The following is a 16,353-nucleotide window of genomic DNA, read 5'->3' as shown; positions in this document are numbered from 1 at the left end:
ATGTGCTAAGCACTGCATCACTTGCATGTCCACATGTGATCCCCACAATATCATAAGGTAAGCACGATTATCTCTATTTTAAAGATTAAAATTTAGAAAGACTAAGTAATCTGCCTGTGGTCTTCAGTAAGGAAATAAAAGGTAAAGGTGCCGCAGCTGAAGGGCAGCGGCCATGGCTCTGGAGACCCCCCCCAGTCATGTACCTCAACCAGGGCCACAGGTGACAGAGAACATGAGCAAGCCAAGGCAACGCTGAGGGCATGGGCACCTAATGAGGCACATCACACTGGCGAAGGACAAGCTCTTGACAGACACCCCAGTAGGGGGAGCTGAGCAGTGCTCTGGCTGCCACCAGGATAGAACAGTCAGTGGTCGCTAAGGGCTGGACCTCCTCCCCATTCTATGCAAAATACAATGTTTATGCGGGGGGGTGGGGGTGGTATAATCACTTTTATAAGTTTATGCCAACAAAAAAATCTTATTTTTATTTTAAATAGTATAACTCTGTATATCATTTCATTCGAAAAGAGGGATCCACTGTCAGAGAAGCCTGCAAAACCACAGATCCCTACGTAGCACCTAAGAGTGACTGCACAACATAGAGGTTGCGGGTCCCTTTTGGAAGCCTTTACATATCCTTTTCTGCTTACACCTTCCAAGATCCCAGAACAGACAGCATTTGCAGTAATTTAACTAAATGCTGATTTCAAGAAAAGGAATCATTCAAATAAACAGACAAGACAACGGGAAGGGCTTCCAGTACCACACAATAAATTTGGCCTAAAGGGTATTCAGTAAGGTCCAAAGTAGAAGAATGCATGACTTCTCTTATGCAATACTCATGAAACAGTACTATAATACATTACTGGTTACCTACTTTCAGAGTGTAAAATCTCTGTAGTATAAGATCACATTAATTAAAAGTTTCATTTGCTGTCGTTCCCAGCTGGAATTCCTTGATCTTTGATTGCTAAATAGATTTCACAAGGTCCACAGCCAAAAACCCAAGTGGTAACAAGCAGTTCTACTATTATGGAGATTTAAAAGCAAGCTTTCTAAATAAATAAATGTCTAAGGATATTCTTAACGCAGCAACTGCTCTAGGGCCAACCTGTAAGGAAAGGAGAACCTTGAGGGGGGGAAAAAAACTGGAACATAAAAAATGTTTTAAGGAGAGTATTAAAAAGTGGTCTACTGCTTTGGGAAATTTTTGTATAAGAGAGACCAATCAAGGCAACCACACAAAAAATTCTACCTTTCCCCATTATGCAGTGTTGTTTTTATTCTAGCCATAATTTTGGTGACATAAAATCAGATGACACTCTAATAAGTAATCAACCACAGCAGAATTAATCACATGCAGTATTTCTAATGTAAATGATTACCTGAGAAGTCTGTGAGAAGTCTTGCTAGGACTTGCTTGTTTACCACTTCAGTCATACTAAGGCTCGAAATAGTATCTACCCTAGTGGTTTCTTTGCTAATTGTGGGCTTCTTGGAAATCCCAAGATCAGATCCAGCATTAACTTCTGTGTGTTCTAGGACATCAGACGATCTCTGAAGCCAAGAAGATTCTGGATCACATGTGAAAATCTGCTTGGATACTTCTTCAGGAGGAGATTCTGCACTACCCGGTACAGAAGCTGACTTCTCAACCTTCCTTTCACTCAGCTCCTTAAGAGCTTTGATTGTGAGCTGTTCCTGTTCTAAGTCAAGAGATGCTGCTGGAGTACCTTGGGCAGGGAAAACATCCAGAACCGTACTTCCGTCGTTAGTCTCTCTGCTTTGTTTAGGGTGTTTGCTTGTTACGTCTTTAATTTCAGAATCACCTGATTCAGTTTCATGCAAGGCTTCCAAAGCAAGAGTTGCTTTAAAGTCCGAAGTCTTTTCTGATGTTGCCTGAAAGGCATTTCCTGCATGTTTATCTGCAATTCCTTCCACTCTGGTTTCTGTAAAGGCTGCTATCAGGTCCTCTGGGGAAGAATCATCTGCATTTTTAACACTTTTTTCATGTACTGACTCCAAACAGGCAGACGTTGTCACATGTAATGAGAATTCTCTCTCCTTAAGAACACTTGGAGACAGAACTGAAGGAAGTTTGGGCTTCTCAGTTGCAACGGGCTTTTCAGGAGCAACTTCGCTTATGCTGCCTGACTGCCCCACGTCTCCCGACATGCCATTCCGATCAGGTACTTGGGAACGTACCGCCTCCCCAGTTGCACTCCTTTCAAGACTATCAGGCTGAACTTGTGCTGCCTCAGAGCCACTGACTGGCCCTTCAAAGGTTTCACATGTTTTACTTTCCCTGCTGCCACCGACAACCTCTTCGATTTCTCTTTCATCTCTTTTTACAATAGTGCTTGCAACGGAAACAGGTTTTTCAGCCTGAACTTTGTTACTTTCAAATGAAATATTGGTTGGGACGTCCTCTATTACTGTGTCATCAGACTCACCAGAACTATCAGCCTCTGTGGCTTCTGCTAACATAGAGCTCTGCCAGTTCACGTCACCTTTTAGGTGGCCGTCAGGTAAGACCACTTTCACAGTGGCCACTCCAGAACCCAAAGAGACACCTTTCTCAAGAGGCGATCTAGGTAACTCTGAAAGCGTATTATCTTCTTTCTGCACACTGCCTCCCACGCCTTTGATACTAATTTCCTTTGCGGAATGGAGACAGTCTGGCATAGGTTTTTCAATGACAGCATTTTCTTGTGGGAGAGAGGTCGGTGCCCAGTCACTTGCTGATTTGATGGGAGCGCTCCCATTAATAGAACAAATGGGAAATTTCTGGTGAGCGTTAGTTTTAAGATTTACAACTGGGATTTCTGAATTATATTCACTCCTATCAAGTCCTATAGTTTTTGTGATGTAATCAGATTTCTTGCTCTCTTCTTTTGCTTGGGGAACCAAATCCCAAGTCAGTATTTCATTAGTAAAGTTATGTATATCATTCACACATCTAGACACTTCTTCCAGCGCTGCAGTTGTGTGCGAAAACTGTCTAGTGAGTAACGCAGAAGTTGGGTAGCGCCCTGCCTCTTTACTTCTCAGCGGAAATAATTTGTCATTAGACTCCAACAAAATGTCTGCAGACGATTCTTTATCAACGTGCACTGCCCAACTACCAAAATCATTTGTGCTCTCCTTATATGCATCTTTAAATTCTTTGTCAAATGCTTCTTTGTCAATAATTACTTCAAATGGTGACTCGGGGGAATCCTTTTCAGTAATATCACCTCCTGAAAGTTCAGATGGGGATAAGGAATATGTACAAACGCCTTGTGCCTTAGGCTCCTGGGTGAGTGGTTTCTGGGCTGGAGGCAAAGTGAACTTGTCAGCAACCTCCAAGCCGGTTTTATCATCGGTTCCTGCTACCTCATTTGGGTTCTTGGACTCTTGATCTTTATTTATTTGCTGTTCCATTAGACCAACTTCCTTTGAGAGAAAAGCAGGACGCTCTGGGAAACTGGCTGGAATGGAAGGACGGTTATACTCAACGCCTTCTGCAACAGAAACTGGGGAGCATGCTATGCCTTTATTGGTCCCTTGAGGCTTTTCCATTTTTTTCGCATCTAGGAGGGTCAAACAGTCTTTTCCTTCTTTGGCTAAAATAGGCTGGCTGCCTAACACACTGCTTTTTTCTCCGTGTGGTATAGTAAGGTCAGTGTTACGCATTTCAGAAGACGAAAAAAGGGAGGAAGTCATAATTTCTGAAGGTGGCTCATCAGAGCAAAGAGAGCTCAATCCCTCTATGGTCAGAATTTGAAAGAAAAAAGTTTGTTTACCAGGTACAATCACACATTAACTAGTGAGGCCAAGCAGCATGCTTTTCATTTTCCAAGTTACATACACACAGGATGTACACACACACACACACACACACACACACACACACACACAAAATATATAACAAAACAACGATCAACAGCTATCCTATAAAACATGCATAAAAAGTGCCAAGAGTGAAACAGAAAAGCTGTATCATGCTACAAATTGCAGATGACAAAAGATTTTCATGACAAATATATTTCCGTCTACTTTTTCCATTGTAAAGGTAAAGCATAAAGAAATGTAATGAGATTGGGAAATCTGGCGAAGTTTTTTCCCCCTGTTTTTTTGGTAGAGCTATTCAGTGTAATCAATATAAAACAACTTAATATTATGAAGTACTGATATGTTCTCATCTGTAAGCTGCACATTTCAGTACACAGAGCTTCCACAAACCCACTGTTATAGTCTGACAGTTTGAGAAGGAAAAAAAAAGTGACCACTGTTCTTTTTGATTCTCAGGAGATACAGTGGATCCCCTCCTGAGCCTAAAAATCAGACTAGAATTACTCTACTCTACCCACAGGGAAGATTGGTCTCAGGTATAGACGGCCTCATTTTATTTATTTATTTTTATTTTTAAAAAATTTTATTTACTTATTTGACAGAGAGAGAGAGAGAGAGACAGACAGCAAGAGAGGGAACACAAGCAGGGGGAGTGGGAGAAGGAGAAGCAGATTTTCCACCAAGCAGGGAGCCCAATGTGGGACTCCATCCCAGGACCCTGGGATAATGACCTGAGCGGAAGGCAGACGCTTAATGACTGCCACGCAGGGACCCCTAGACGGCCTCATTTTAAACTAAAAAGAGTATGAAATGATTGGCCTGCTCCAAAATTTCTTGCACCAATGTGACAATCTAACCAACACAAAACTGTGCAAACTGGTAAGGTTTATTCTGTGATTAAGAAGAGTTAACCCCATGGCGCCTGGGTGGCTCAGATGGTTACGTGACTGCCTTTGGCTCAGGTCATGACCCTGAAGTCCTGGGATGGAGCCCCATATTGGGCTCCCTGATCAGTGAGGAGCCTGCTTCTCCCTCTAACCCTGCCCCCTCTCGTGCTCTCTCTCTCTCAAATAAATAAAATCTTAAAAATAAAAGAGTTAACACCAGAGATCCTTTTAAAACAGAAAATATCCCTCTAAAAGTAATAGATTAATTAAATCTTATCAATTATTAATACTACAGCAGCCAATGATTTATCACATTGTTTTCCAACTTTCCAATCTAGCAAGTTTTTACTGAAGAAAAGATCAAGACTGTCCCAAGGGTAGTAAATCTTTCTTGCACATTGTTGCTATCTCTGGAGTTAGAACAAGTAGGTCTTAAATACATAGTTCCAAATGAGTGCATCAAAGATTCAGTCTGGTCAGATGAGACCTGAACAGGCTCTGGACAGCACAGCGCTGAGTGTGAATGAGGGACTGTGAATTTGTGGAAGAGAAAAACATATGGGATGACTTTTATTCAGCTTATGCTCTTTTTCATGTGAGAAGCTGAATAACAGAAGCAAAATTGTGACTTTATTAAAAATCATTTTATAAGGCTGAAAAGAAATAAAAATTAAATATCTTACTCCAAAAAATAGAATTAACTATTATAAAAAATGTTTCCAAATGCCAGATGAAGTTCCTCTATTTCAACACATCACTGAAATTTCACATAATAGAATCCGACCTTTAGAACAGTTTAACTATGGGCGCCTGGGTGGCTCAGTGGGTTAAGCCGCTGCCTTCGGCTCAGGTCATGATCTCAGGGTCCTGGGATCGAGTCCCGCATCGGGCTCTCTGCTCGGCAGGGAGCCTGCTTCCTCCTCTCTCTCTCTGCCTGCCTCTCTGCCTACTTGTAATCTCTCTGTGTCAAATAAATAAATAAATAAATCTTTAAAAAAAAAAAAAAAAAAAAAAGAACAGTTTAACTATTGGGGCGCCTGAGTGGCTCAGTAGGTTTAAGCCTCTGCCTTTGGTCCTGGGATCGAGCCCCACATTGGGCTCTCTGCTTAGCAGGGAGCTGCTTCCTCCTCTCTCTCTGCCTGCCTGTGATATCTATCTGTCAAATAAATAAATAAAATCTTAAAAAAAAAACACAAACCCTGAAATTTAAAGAGCTACATTTTTAGTAGTTCATTTATAGGCTACATTTAAATATGAAATATTCCATGATATGAGCTATGTATTATTACTGAACTTACTGGTTACTGTTTCTACCAGGAAATGTTCAGTGGATTAAATCTGGATTAAGGACTAAAGATTAAATCTGGATTAAAGATTAAAACTGTTTGGGAGCCCCTCCCTTCAAACATGAATGGAACTCTTGACACGATCAAAACTGACTCCCACTTTATAGGGAATGCAAGGCTTATAATAATGTTTTTAGAGACTAAGGTATCAGAGGACTCAGACCAATCATCTTCTAGACAGAAGTGGACAAAATGAATTAGTAGTAATTCCACAAATATTAGTGCCTATCATGTGCCAGACACTGCCTTAGAAACTAGATTAAAAGCAGTGAACAAAACAAAAGATCCCTTGTGTTTGTGGTGCTGTAAGAGCACCTGCGCCCAGAGCAGGAGACAGACAATGAGCAGAATCAGTGAGTACAATGATGATGATGATGTGGTGGTGATGGTGGTGGGCTGGAAGAAAGGAAAAAGGAAGCAACCTACCCTGAAAGCTAACAGAAGAATGCGCTTATTACCAGGGGGAAAAAGCATGGTGGAACCCTTCTAACATGCTTTGTCAGACACAAACTTGTCAGTTTTCCAAGCCTTGTTTCTCTCCTTTATTCCTTGAACTCTTTTTTTTTTCCCCTTGAACTCTTAATACTCCAGAAGTTTTAAGTTAGGTATATAATAATCTGAGGTAAAGCTAGAAGATTAGGTTAGAAATCAGCAAGTTCTGCAATAAATAAAACTTATAACATTCTCTAATTAATTCTTTAATATGATGTCACTATTATGCACACAAAAAAACTTCAGTCATATTCCTAATAATAATTTTGTGATATTTATAATTTGTGAATTTATATGGAGTAGATAGTGCTTTTGCGGGGAGGGGGTTGGCCTGGGGGCAAAAAGAGCTTAATGCTGCTCTAACTCCTCTTAGACTGTGAGATACAGGTGCCAGCCCTCACCACTGTCAATCAAGCTTTCCCATGTGTAACAAAGTTAAGTTAGCATTCGCATCTGTGCTTCAACTTTAATCATCATGTTTAGAATTTCAGCAAATGAAAAGAAGTTTCTTTGGCTAGATGAAGCCCTAACAAACTTGGACAGAGCTGACTTGTACCCAGACAATGGAAAAAACTGGGCTGGAAGTAAAGAGTTTATAAAGGCATGAAAACATTAAATAGAACGAGACCAGAATCTACTAAGCCTTTTCTAGAACGGCTCCCATAAGCAAAGACTCCTCCAATTAGTGAATATGGCACTTAATAGTCATTGGTGTTGTCCAAGACTGCAAAACAGCAGAAAACGCCAGGAGTTCGAAGGCTGTTAGTTTTTACAACACCGTGTACACTGTAAAAGTGCCTGACAGAATGACTCTGAATCATCTTACATCTCAGAAAATGCCCATTCCCTTTCCCTTTTCAAAGGATTCAACCCTTCACATGCACTACAAGGGACTTTCAATATCACTCAAAATCAATGTCTGTCAAAATATTCTAGTATTTTCTAGTTCAGGTATTTGCTTTAATAGGATTTAATGTGCATATTCATTTTCAAGAATTCTAATTACTTAAAAATCTGGTATGGATCTATACACCTAATAGGTTTGTTTAAAAAGGGAATTACACACGGTAAGAGGTGAAAAATGTCATAACCTGAGAATGTTCCCAAATTTATCCAGTACTGAGCTTCTTGCTTACCTGTATCTTCCTAAACTCTAAATACTTGTAAGTCCCCACTTAAGTGAAGTGTACTATTCAAAATAAGATAAGAAAACTAAGTTGGCAGTCTAAATTTCTAGACCGCTCCCACATCAAAAAATTCAAAATGCAAAACAGGGGCGCCTGGGTGGCTCAGTCGTTAAGAGTCTGCCTTCGGAGGCATCTGGGTGGCTCAGTGGGTTAAGGCCTCTGCCTTTGGCTTAGGTCATGATCTCAGGGTCCTGGGATAGAGCCCTGCATCGGGCTCTCTGCTGGGCGGGGAGCCTACCTCCTCCTCCCTCTCTGCCTACTTGTGATCTCTGTCAAATAAATAAAATATTAAAAAAAAAAAAAAAAAAAAGAGTCTGCCTTTGGCTCAGGTCATAATCCCGGGGTCCTGGGGTTGAACCCCACATCGGGCTCCCTACTCAGTGGGAAGCCTGCTTCTCCCTCTCCCATTCCCCCTGCTTGTGTTCTCTCTTGTCGTGTCTCTGTCAAATAAATAAATAAAAATCTTTAAAAAAAAAAAAGATGCAAAATCATTTGATCAATACTTATTAATCATGTGGCCTTGACAAGTTGCTTAATCTCTCTAAAAAAACAGTGATACTAAAAAACCTAACTTGAGAACTGCTGTGAGGATTAAATGAGTTAATACGTGAAAAGTGCTTAGAGTGCTATCTGGCACTTGGTAAATCCTCAGTCAATGTCCACAGACACCACATTCTCAAAATAAATAAATAAATAATAATAATAATAAAATAATAATTCTTTTTTCTCCTGACACAGAAACTCCAGATCATACGCTTTTTTGATAAGGGGAGAGTATATAAATCCTCATTCAGAGATTCAGACACTTTCTCAAATAAAAAGTAATTTAAAGTAATTTAAAGAGCTTTTACCTATTTCAAAAGTTTGGGTGATGCAACTTCTGAACCAGTTATTACAAAACGAATGCCTGTGGCATTCCAAGAATTATGCTGGGTTCTGTGTAGGTAAAGACATTTAAGGCAGCCCAACACATAAAAAAATTCGAAGGCAATGTTAAAAGAAAAAAGAACTGTTCCTGAACAAAAGGTTTCATTTTACCACCAAGGTCAAAGTAGATTTTAGTTCGATGTCAACTAGCTGAATAATATGACAACATGGCACAAAACCAGTCTTGGATGCCATCTTTGACACTCCCTTTCAAACTTTAGAACTACTAGTACTTCATGTATGATCTCTGCATTAGGTGACTCAGAATTTCCTGAGCGCGATGCAATCTGCATTACAAGTTTCCTAGGTAATGAACCTGGTTGAAAACCAGAGCTGTACTACACTTTATGAATTTTATAAAGGTAAAAAAAATTAAGCTGTACTTCAGAACTCCAGTCCCGTAAAAATCCCACAGGAGATGAGCCTGATGCTTTTGACTCTCACTCTTGTCCCTGTCCTTGTCCAGATGCACAGCTTACAGGTTAGTAGGGAATGGGCAGTCCTTTTGTGCCTGCTTTAAATACTTCAATCTACTCATTTTAAAGTATAGTGACTCACACGAAATTTTGATTGGAATAAAGCAAAAGCCCCATTTGACTGGAGACTAAGGTGTGGGAATTCAGGAACAATGTTCCCTCTTCTATGCCTGCAGTATTTTATCTCAGAACAAGGTGGGGACTTAAAAAGGACGTGAAGAGGGGCGTCTGGGTGGCTCAGTGGGTTAAAGCCTCTGCCTTCGGCTCAGGTCATGATTCCAGGGTCTTGGGGGTCATAGGATCGAGCCTTGTATCGGGCTCTCTGCTCAGCAGGGAGCCTGTTTCCTCCTTTCTCTCTGCCTACTTGTGATCTCTGTCAAATAAATAAATAAAATCTTAAAAAAAAAAAAAAAAAAAAGGACACGATGAAAAAAATCAACTTCCAAGTGAATACTGTGTTCACTTCAAGTAAATACACCAAAATGAAAAAAAAACAAAAAAAAACAAAAAAAAAACAAAAAAAAAACCCTTTTCATAATACTGTTTACTCTATCCTTCATAAGTTTCCTTTTACTTTCTTATTCCCCAAACGGACTTTTCAAAAAAGATTTAATATTTTTATTCAGGTGTTGGTAACTTAATTACTAAAAATAATGTGATCTAGAAATAGTAAATAATGAATGTCATATCCTATTATCAGAGTTCTCCCTAAAAAAGGGAATAGCTTAGAATTCTGTTTTAGGGAGCGCCTGGGTGGCTCAGTTGGTTAAGCGACTGTCTTCTGCTCAGGCTGTGATCCTGGACTCCCAGGATCAAGTCCCGCATCAGGCTCCCTGCTCTGCAAGGAATCTGCTTCTCCCTGACCCTGTCTCTCATGCTCTGTCTCTCTCTCAAATAATAAATAAATAAAATCATAACCAAAAAAAAAAAAAAAAAAAAAAAAAAAAAGGAATTCTGTTTTAGATACTATTAGATACTATTTGGTTATTTCCCCTCCCTCCTCACTAAGGAAATTCATTACTTTTAATTAAAAGGATAGTTGCACCATGGAAAAGCCATACACATCAGCGAAGAAATACTATGCATATTCATACAAGGGAGGCTTGAAATATTCAGGTATAGGTTTTCCTACACTTGAAATTTCTCATGTTCACAAAACAGGAAGGAAAGACAAATTCTCGTGCAAAACAGTATCAGCAACTTTCAGCCACAGCATCAAAATAGGAAGTTAGCCAGCAGACACTTTGCAGCCAAGCTAGATCCTAAACAAAAAGTCTCTTCTGTACAAAGAAAAATGTTTTGCTTTTGTTAAAAAAAAGGCTGTAACTGGCAAATTTTTTTCCTCAAATGCTTGCCCCAAAGTTCAGTGTTTAACTTCCTATTCCAGATGCCTACTGCATTACTCAAACTGAATGCAAATGTTCATTACTGCAAATGTGCTTCCAGTTCCTCAGCTTCCCCTCTTTCCCATCTTATTTTTATCTACTTTTTCTCCATGTTTTCTGAAGAAAATCAGTGTATGTTTCAGCCTCCACTCTTATCAAAGGTTTCAGAAGTAGAAACCAAATTGCAGTTTGATTTTGTGCTCATGGAGGGAGCACAGCCCCCCCACAATACTAAATTACATCACTAACAGCAACGATATGGCTAAAATAGTAATTTCTGCCTCTTCCCCCGCTCTTATGACTGTAGCATTAACCTCAAAATGACATCTCTAACAATATCTGCAAACCCTAAAATACAACTAATATACTTTATCATCTTTACCATAAGGCAGTGCTTATGAGCATGGACTTTGGAGTCCTTCATCTGTCATTTATTCACTCTGTGATCTTGAGTAAGTTACTGCACCATTTTAAACCCATGTCAACTGGTAAATGAGCTAGTAACCTTTCCTCTATGAAACTGGCTGGATTAAATGAAACGATTCTCATAAAGTACGGAACACAGTAAAAGCTCAATAAAAACGAGCCTATATGTATACATCTGTTAATATCTTTATTTTACATTATTGGAAAACACCACTTAAATTTATTCCCCTATTTTGAAACACTTAGGAATTAGGCTGAAATTAAATTCTGCTTGATAAGAAAAAAGTAATCAATGAGAAAAGACTACAAAGGACCTAGTTAGGAATACAACTTATTTAAAAAGAAACTGATTATTCTAATACGTCATTACAAATGTATTTAATGGCTGTCAAAAAGTTTGCTTTGCTACCTTAAATAGCTGTCTACTTCAAAGGACTACAATTTAATAAATATTACATAATTCTCTCTTGAAAATTTAACTGCCCTTCCTTTATCCAGCCCACAAATTAGTGGCAGTTTTTTGTACATTCATCTCCCTGGAGGCCAACAACAACTATTTCAGGATCGAAGAGGTCATTCTCAAACATGAAAATGTCATACTTAATAATTGTTACTATGGGGGCGCCTGGGTGACTCAGTGGGTTAAAGCTCTGCCTTCAGCTCAGGTCATGATCCCAGGGTTCTGGGATGGAGCCCCACATTGGGCTCTCTGCTCAGCGGGGAGCCTGCTTCCTCCTCTCTCTCTCTGCCTGCCTCCCTGCCTACTTGTGATCTCTGTCAAATAAATAATTAAATAAATAATCTTTTTTTTTTTTTTTTTTTAATTGTTACTATGGCTTAGAGATCTAAAAGCAAGACACCAGTCTCAAAGGCAAGGTAAGTGCCTGAGAGTTAAGGAAGCCAGAGACGGATGAGTTAGTTGGGTTAATGCCAGTGATGGACTCAAGGTTCCTCTTGGTGGCAGCAGCCACTCTGAAAGCTCTGCATTGGGCCAGACTGGTCCCAGCTATCTCCCCAAGGGTTTTAATCCAGTGAAACAAGGACACCAACATCCTCTTTCCTTATTTTTATAAGGCACACTAGAAGCTACCATTCTTGGCTACTCTGGAATGCATCTAATCACTTGCCAAGGTGTTTCCTCAAACAACAGGCTGATCTCTAGACCTGCCAGCGAAGTAGAGCACCTCCTGGGTCACTTTTCCATTACGTGTTTTTTTTGCAGGAGAAAAAAGCTCGTGGTAATAATGGCTAGACTGGAACACCTTCAGGGATATGGCTTTTTTTAACTGCCTCTTTATAATACTCGTTTAACAATAACATTATCCTGAATCTACACTGCTCAAAATAACTTTTTAAGCAAAAAGGAAAAATGGCAAATCTATTTTCCTTTACAAACTTTCATATTCACTGTGACACTGAAGCCTACTTAAATGTTAGTTTTTAATTAGCAAAATCCTTTTTATTTACTCTATTCTACTTGAATGTGTGTATAATTTTTTAAGCTATGACACTTATCTTGTCAACATTCCATACATTAGGTATGTTGTACTTGGCTTGCATTATTACACTATTTAGGATATCAATTATCCCCTTTCTGTATGAAAAAAGTGGCTGAAGGTTATAACCATGAAGAATGTATTTTAAAAGATCTGAAATATTTACAATAGAGAAAATGTAATCATTTGTTACGTTATGATGTTTTTACCAGTTTATCTTCCAGATTTGGGGGAAAAATTCCAGATAAACTGGAATATAATACCCACTTGCCTAAATTATTAAATTACTCATAAGGAAAAAAACTCTTAAAATCAATCTGGTTGGATTTCAGATGTCCAGTCACTTTGGAGGTTTGAGTTATTTTTCTAATATTCACAAAATATCTACTTTTAATGTAAACACTTAATTTCAAAGGTCATGATTTGACCCACAAGTTACCCAAATTCATACAATGAGATACATTACAAAGGGGCCGGGGAACCTAATATTATAAGCCTGATTTAAAAGCAACAAATTATCTACCATGTTTCATAAAAAATATACTACATTCACTTTAACCCATTTCGTTTTCATTCTTAGAAGGTCAAAGCCTTCCTATCAAACCAGCATCCAGACTTTACATCTAGAGAATTCCAGCTGGGACAATAATCTGTTTGCACAGGGCTTTTCAGACCTATCTAGTGAGTTTAACTACCTTTTTTAAAAATAAGCATTTCCCATTGACCTATATTTTAGGTTGACTACAACCACACAAATGAAACTGCTTTATTATTAGTGTAACAGAGCACAGTGCTCTCTCTTGCAGATTCTTGGTAGTGCTACCCCAACAAACATATAGCTATCACACTTGATTCCCTTTTTCACTGGCCAGCAGAGTAAACAAACAATCCCACAAAGCTACAGCTTAATCTCTAGGAAAACAAGCCTTGCTTGCCAAAAAGTCAACTGACTGGTTCAGTGTTCCCAGGCAATTTGGAACCAGCCTAGCTCTTGGGACAAATCTCAGATAAATTCACACTAAAGTACTCCAGCTCAGTTAGTGCATTGGTAGTTCAGTGGAAGCACACTTTAATACTGTTCCCCCCCCCAAATCCACTACCACTCCAAACCAGTTACATAACTGCAAATCAGGAGGTTAAATGCATCCTACAGTGGGTTGTTTTATGAGCTACAATTCTGTCTGCTCTAAATTCTGTGGGTGAGTTTATAATTTTTAAGAAATGCTGAAAACTATACCTAAAGTTTATGTCCTTTAAAGGGTTCACCTAACTAGTCTTACCCTATTTTATTAACCGTTATAGGAAATCCAATGCAACTACTAAATATGAAGGTCTGCCTTGTAGTTTGTATCTCAAGGGATTTGGGAGCAATAGGAAACTTGTGCCTCATGTCCCCAGTTACAGCCTCTTTCTCAACATTTTTCTTTTATTAATGCACACAAAAAAATGACAGACTTGCCTTGTGAGGTCGGAAATAGAGATACAGGCTGAGAGGAAGAGGAAGAAACAAAGGAATCTGAAAGAAAATATAGAGCGTGAGAATTTGACAACCTCACACAGGAATTTTAACTTTAACTCTCCAACTTTTTGGGGGGGGGCAAGCATCATAATTTCATTGGGTTTAAACAAGAGGGGAAAACTCATATCTTTATTTCCATTTACTGCTTTCACTCACCTGGCAGCAAAACCTTATTTCATTTTCAAGATGCATTTCTATAAGTTAATCAATTCAAATGTTTTAGTCATATATTCTCACCTTCAAAGAAAAAAGAGGAACCTCTAGCATTTTTAAACAAGTATAACCTCAAGAAAGATGATACTATCCTGCAACTCTTTGACTCTTTGTGGGAAAGAAAAAAGAGGTACCTGAGTACTAACGGATATTTGCTTTTAATCATTCTCAACTGCATTTTGAAGAGTTAGTCACTAATACAAGCATTTAAAGGTATATACTTGGCAAATATGCAAAGTAGACCCTGAATACTTAAAAAAAAAAAAATCACAAATAATCCACTAGGAAAACAGGACTGCATGAGAAATATCCCACCTTCTAAAATTATACTCCTCTCAATTTGGCAACATTTATCAAAATTATAAATGCATGTACTGTCCCCACCAGTAATAGTCACCCTTTTAATTTGGCTGGTTACGCCTCGAGAAATTTAACCTACAATATTAGCATAGAATTCAAACACATGTATATGGGAATATTCGTAACAGCACTGGTTACAAGTATTAGGATACTCTAAGTGACCACCAATAGGAGACTAGTTACATCCAAACAAAGGAATATTGTTTGAAAAAGTACGCTATGAAAAGCTGCTACGAGAAAGAGTAAATAACAGCTATGTATGTTGATATAGTTGAAGAAATTAAAAAGCAAAGCATTGAAGTGTACAACATGTGCCCCCCCTTGGTTGCTAACAAGAGGGACTTTGAGGTCTGAAGTGGGGGAGATCTGCTTTTCACTACGACCTTTGGCTGTATACATTACAAAGCATATACATTACCTTTTCATCAAAAATGGAAAAAAATTAATAAAAATAGAATGTGAAAAGCAGCCCCCCAACAAAGTGTCCCTAAATATACTGGCCTTTACTCCTTTTTCCTTGCAATTATAAATGCTTTCACAAATATTCAAAATAGGGAGGTTGATTACTTTAAAGGACTGGGCTATAACTTCCATCAATAAGTACGAATTTATTTCGTGAAACAACGGAGCACAGGCACAGCAATGGAGAGCTTAGTGGAGCACAGGCACAATTCAATAACTCAGGACCAGAATTTTAAAATTCATTGCTTTTTAATTATATCAAGCTGAAGCATCTCATTTACCACCACAAATGAAAAATCGTTTTTTGGTTGTTTTTGTCTTGTTTGCTTTTAGTAATCTCTACACCCAACGTGGGGCTCAATCTCTCCTCCTGAGATCAAGGGTCGCATACTCTGAACCAGCCAGGTGCCCCATTCTCCTTTCCTTTTCTTTCTTTCTTTCTTTCTTTTTTTTTCTCCTTTCCTTTTCTAAAGCAAGTGTTCCTCTGTTTCTTCAGTGTTTCCGGATGGGTTCATCCCTATATTTACCTTCAACATTAAATCTCTCTCAGATGATGAGTTTAAGTCTGAATAAACCTAAAAAAAAAATGCTAATAAGTTTAGCCCACAGCCAAAAAGGATCCTACGAACTTGACTATCCACCTCCACCTAACACCCTCTCATAACGGAAAATTTCAACATAAAAATTCTTATAGGGATACCTGGCTGGCTCAGTGGGTTAAAGCCTCTGCCTTCGGCTCAGGTCATGATCTCAGGGTCCTGGGATCGAGCCCCACATCAGGCTCCCTCTCTGCTCAGCGGGGAGCCTGCTTCCTCCTCTCTCTCTGCCTGCTTCTCTGCCTAATTGTGATCTCCATCCGTCAAATAAATAAATAAAATCTTAATAAATAAATAAATAAACTATGAATCATGCTTTAAAAAAAAAAAAAAATCTTATACATAGCATCTATTCTAATACAAAACACAGATAACCAGTGACAGTTTCTGACAATATTGCATGAAATCTTCTAACTTACAAAACCATACTGTATTCATATTCCGTATTTATGCCATAGGAAACTAATCTCAAGAATGGTAATCTAGGGGCGCCTGGGTGGCTCAGTCATTTGACTGGGGTCATGGTCCTGGGGTCCCGGGATCATGCCCCGCATAGGGCTTCCTGCTCAGGAGGAGGCCTGCTTCTCCCCCTCCCACTGCTTGTGTTCCCTCTCTCTCCCTGTCTCGCTCTGTCAAATAAAATCTTAAAAAAAAAAAAAAAAAAAAAAAAAAAATGGTGATCTTAATTCTCATATGCTATTACTTAAATCAAACATTATCATTCAGTAACAACAGTAACCATTTGCG

General features: G+C 38.9%; 1 protein-coding gene across 2 annotated transcripts in view; it reads right to left on the bottom strand.

Annotated features, from left to right (window-relative positions):
* Positions 1–16,353, bottom strand: part of RTN3 (reticulon 3) — a 68,268-nt gene that overhangs the window by 38,358 nt on the left and 13,557 nt on the right. The window contains exons 2-3 of one of the 2 annotated variants that reach the window (XM_059145280.1): positions 13,916–13,972; positions 1,386–3,749 (exon numbers count right to left, since the gene is read on the bottom strand). The exons of the other annotated variant lie outside the window; for it this stretch is intronic. Of the exons in view, the coding sequence (XP_059001263.1) occupies positions 1,386–3,749; positions 13,916–13,972 (2,421 nt within the window). The remainder of the gene's footprint in view (positions 1–1,385; positions 3,750–13,915; positions 13,973–16,353) is intronic. 2 annotated transcript variants of the gene reach the window in all.

Source organism: Mustela lutreola, chromosome 1 (genome assembly GCF_030435805.1).
Source record: "Mustela lutreola isolate mMusLut2 chromosome 1, mMusLut2.pri, whole genome shotgun sequence".
Taxonomy (NCBI): Eukaryota; Metazoa; Chordata; class Mammalia; order Carnivora; family Mustelidae; genus Mustela; species Mustela lutreola.
Note: the sequence above shows the minus strand (reverse complement) of the source record. Positions and strands in the feature narration are given on the sequence as shown.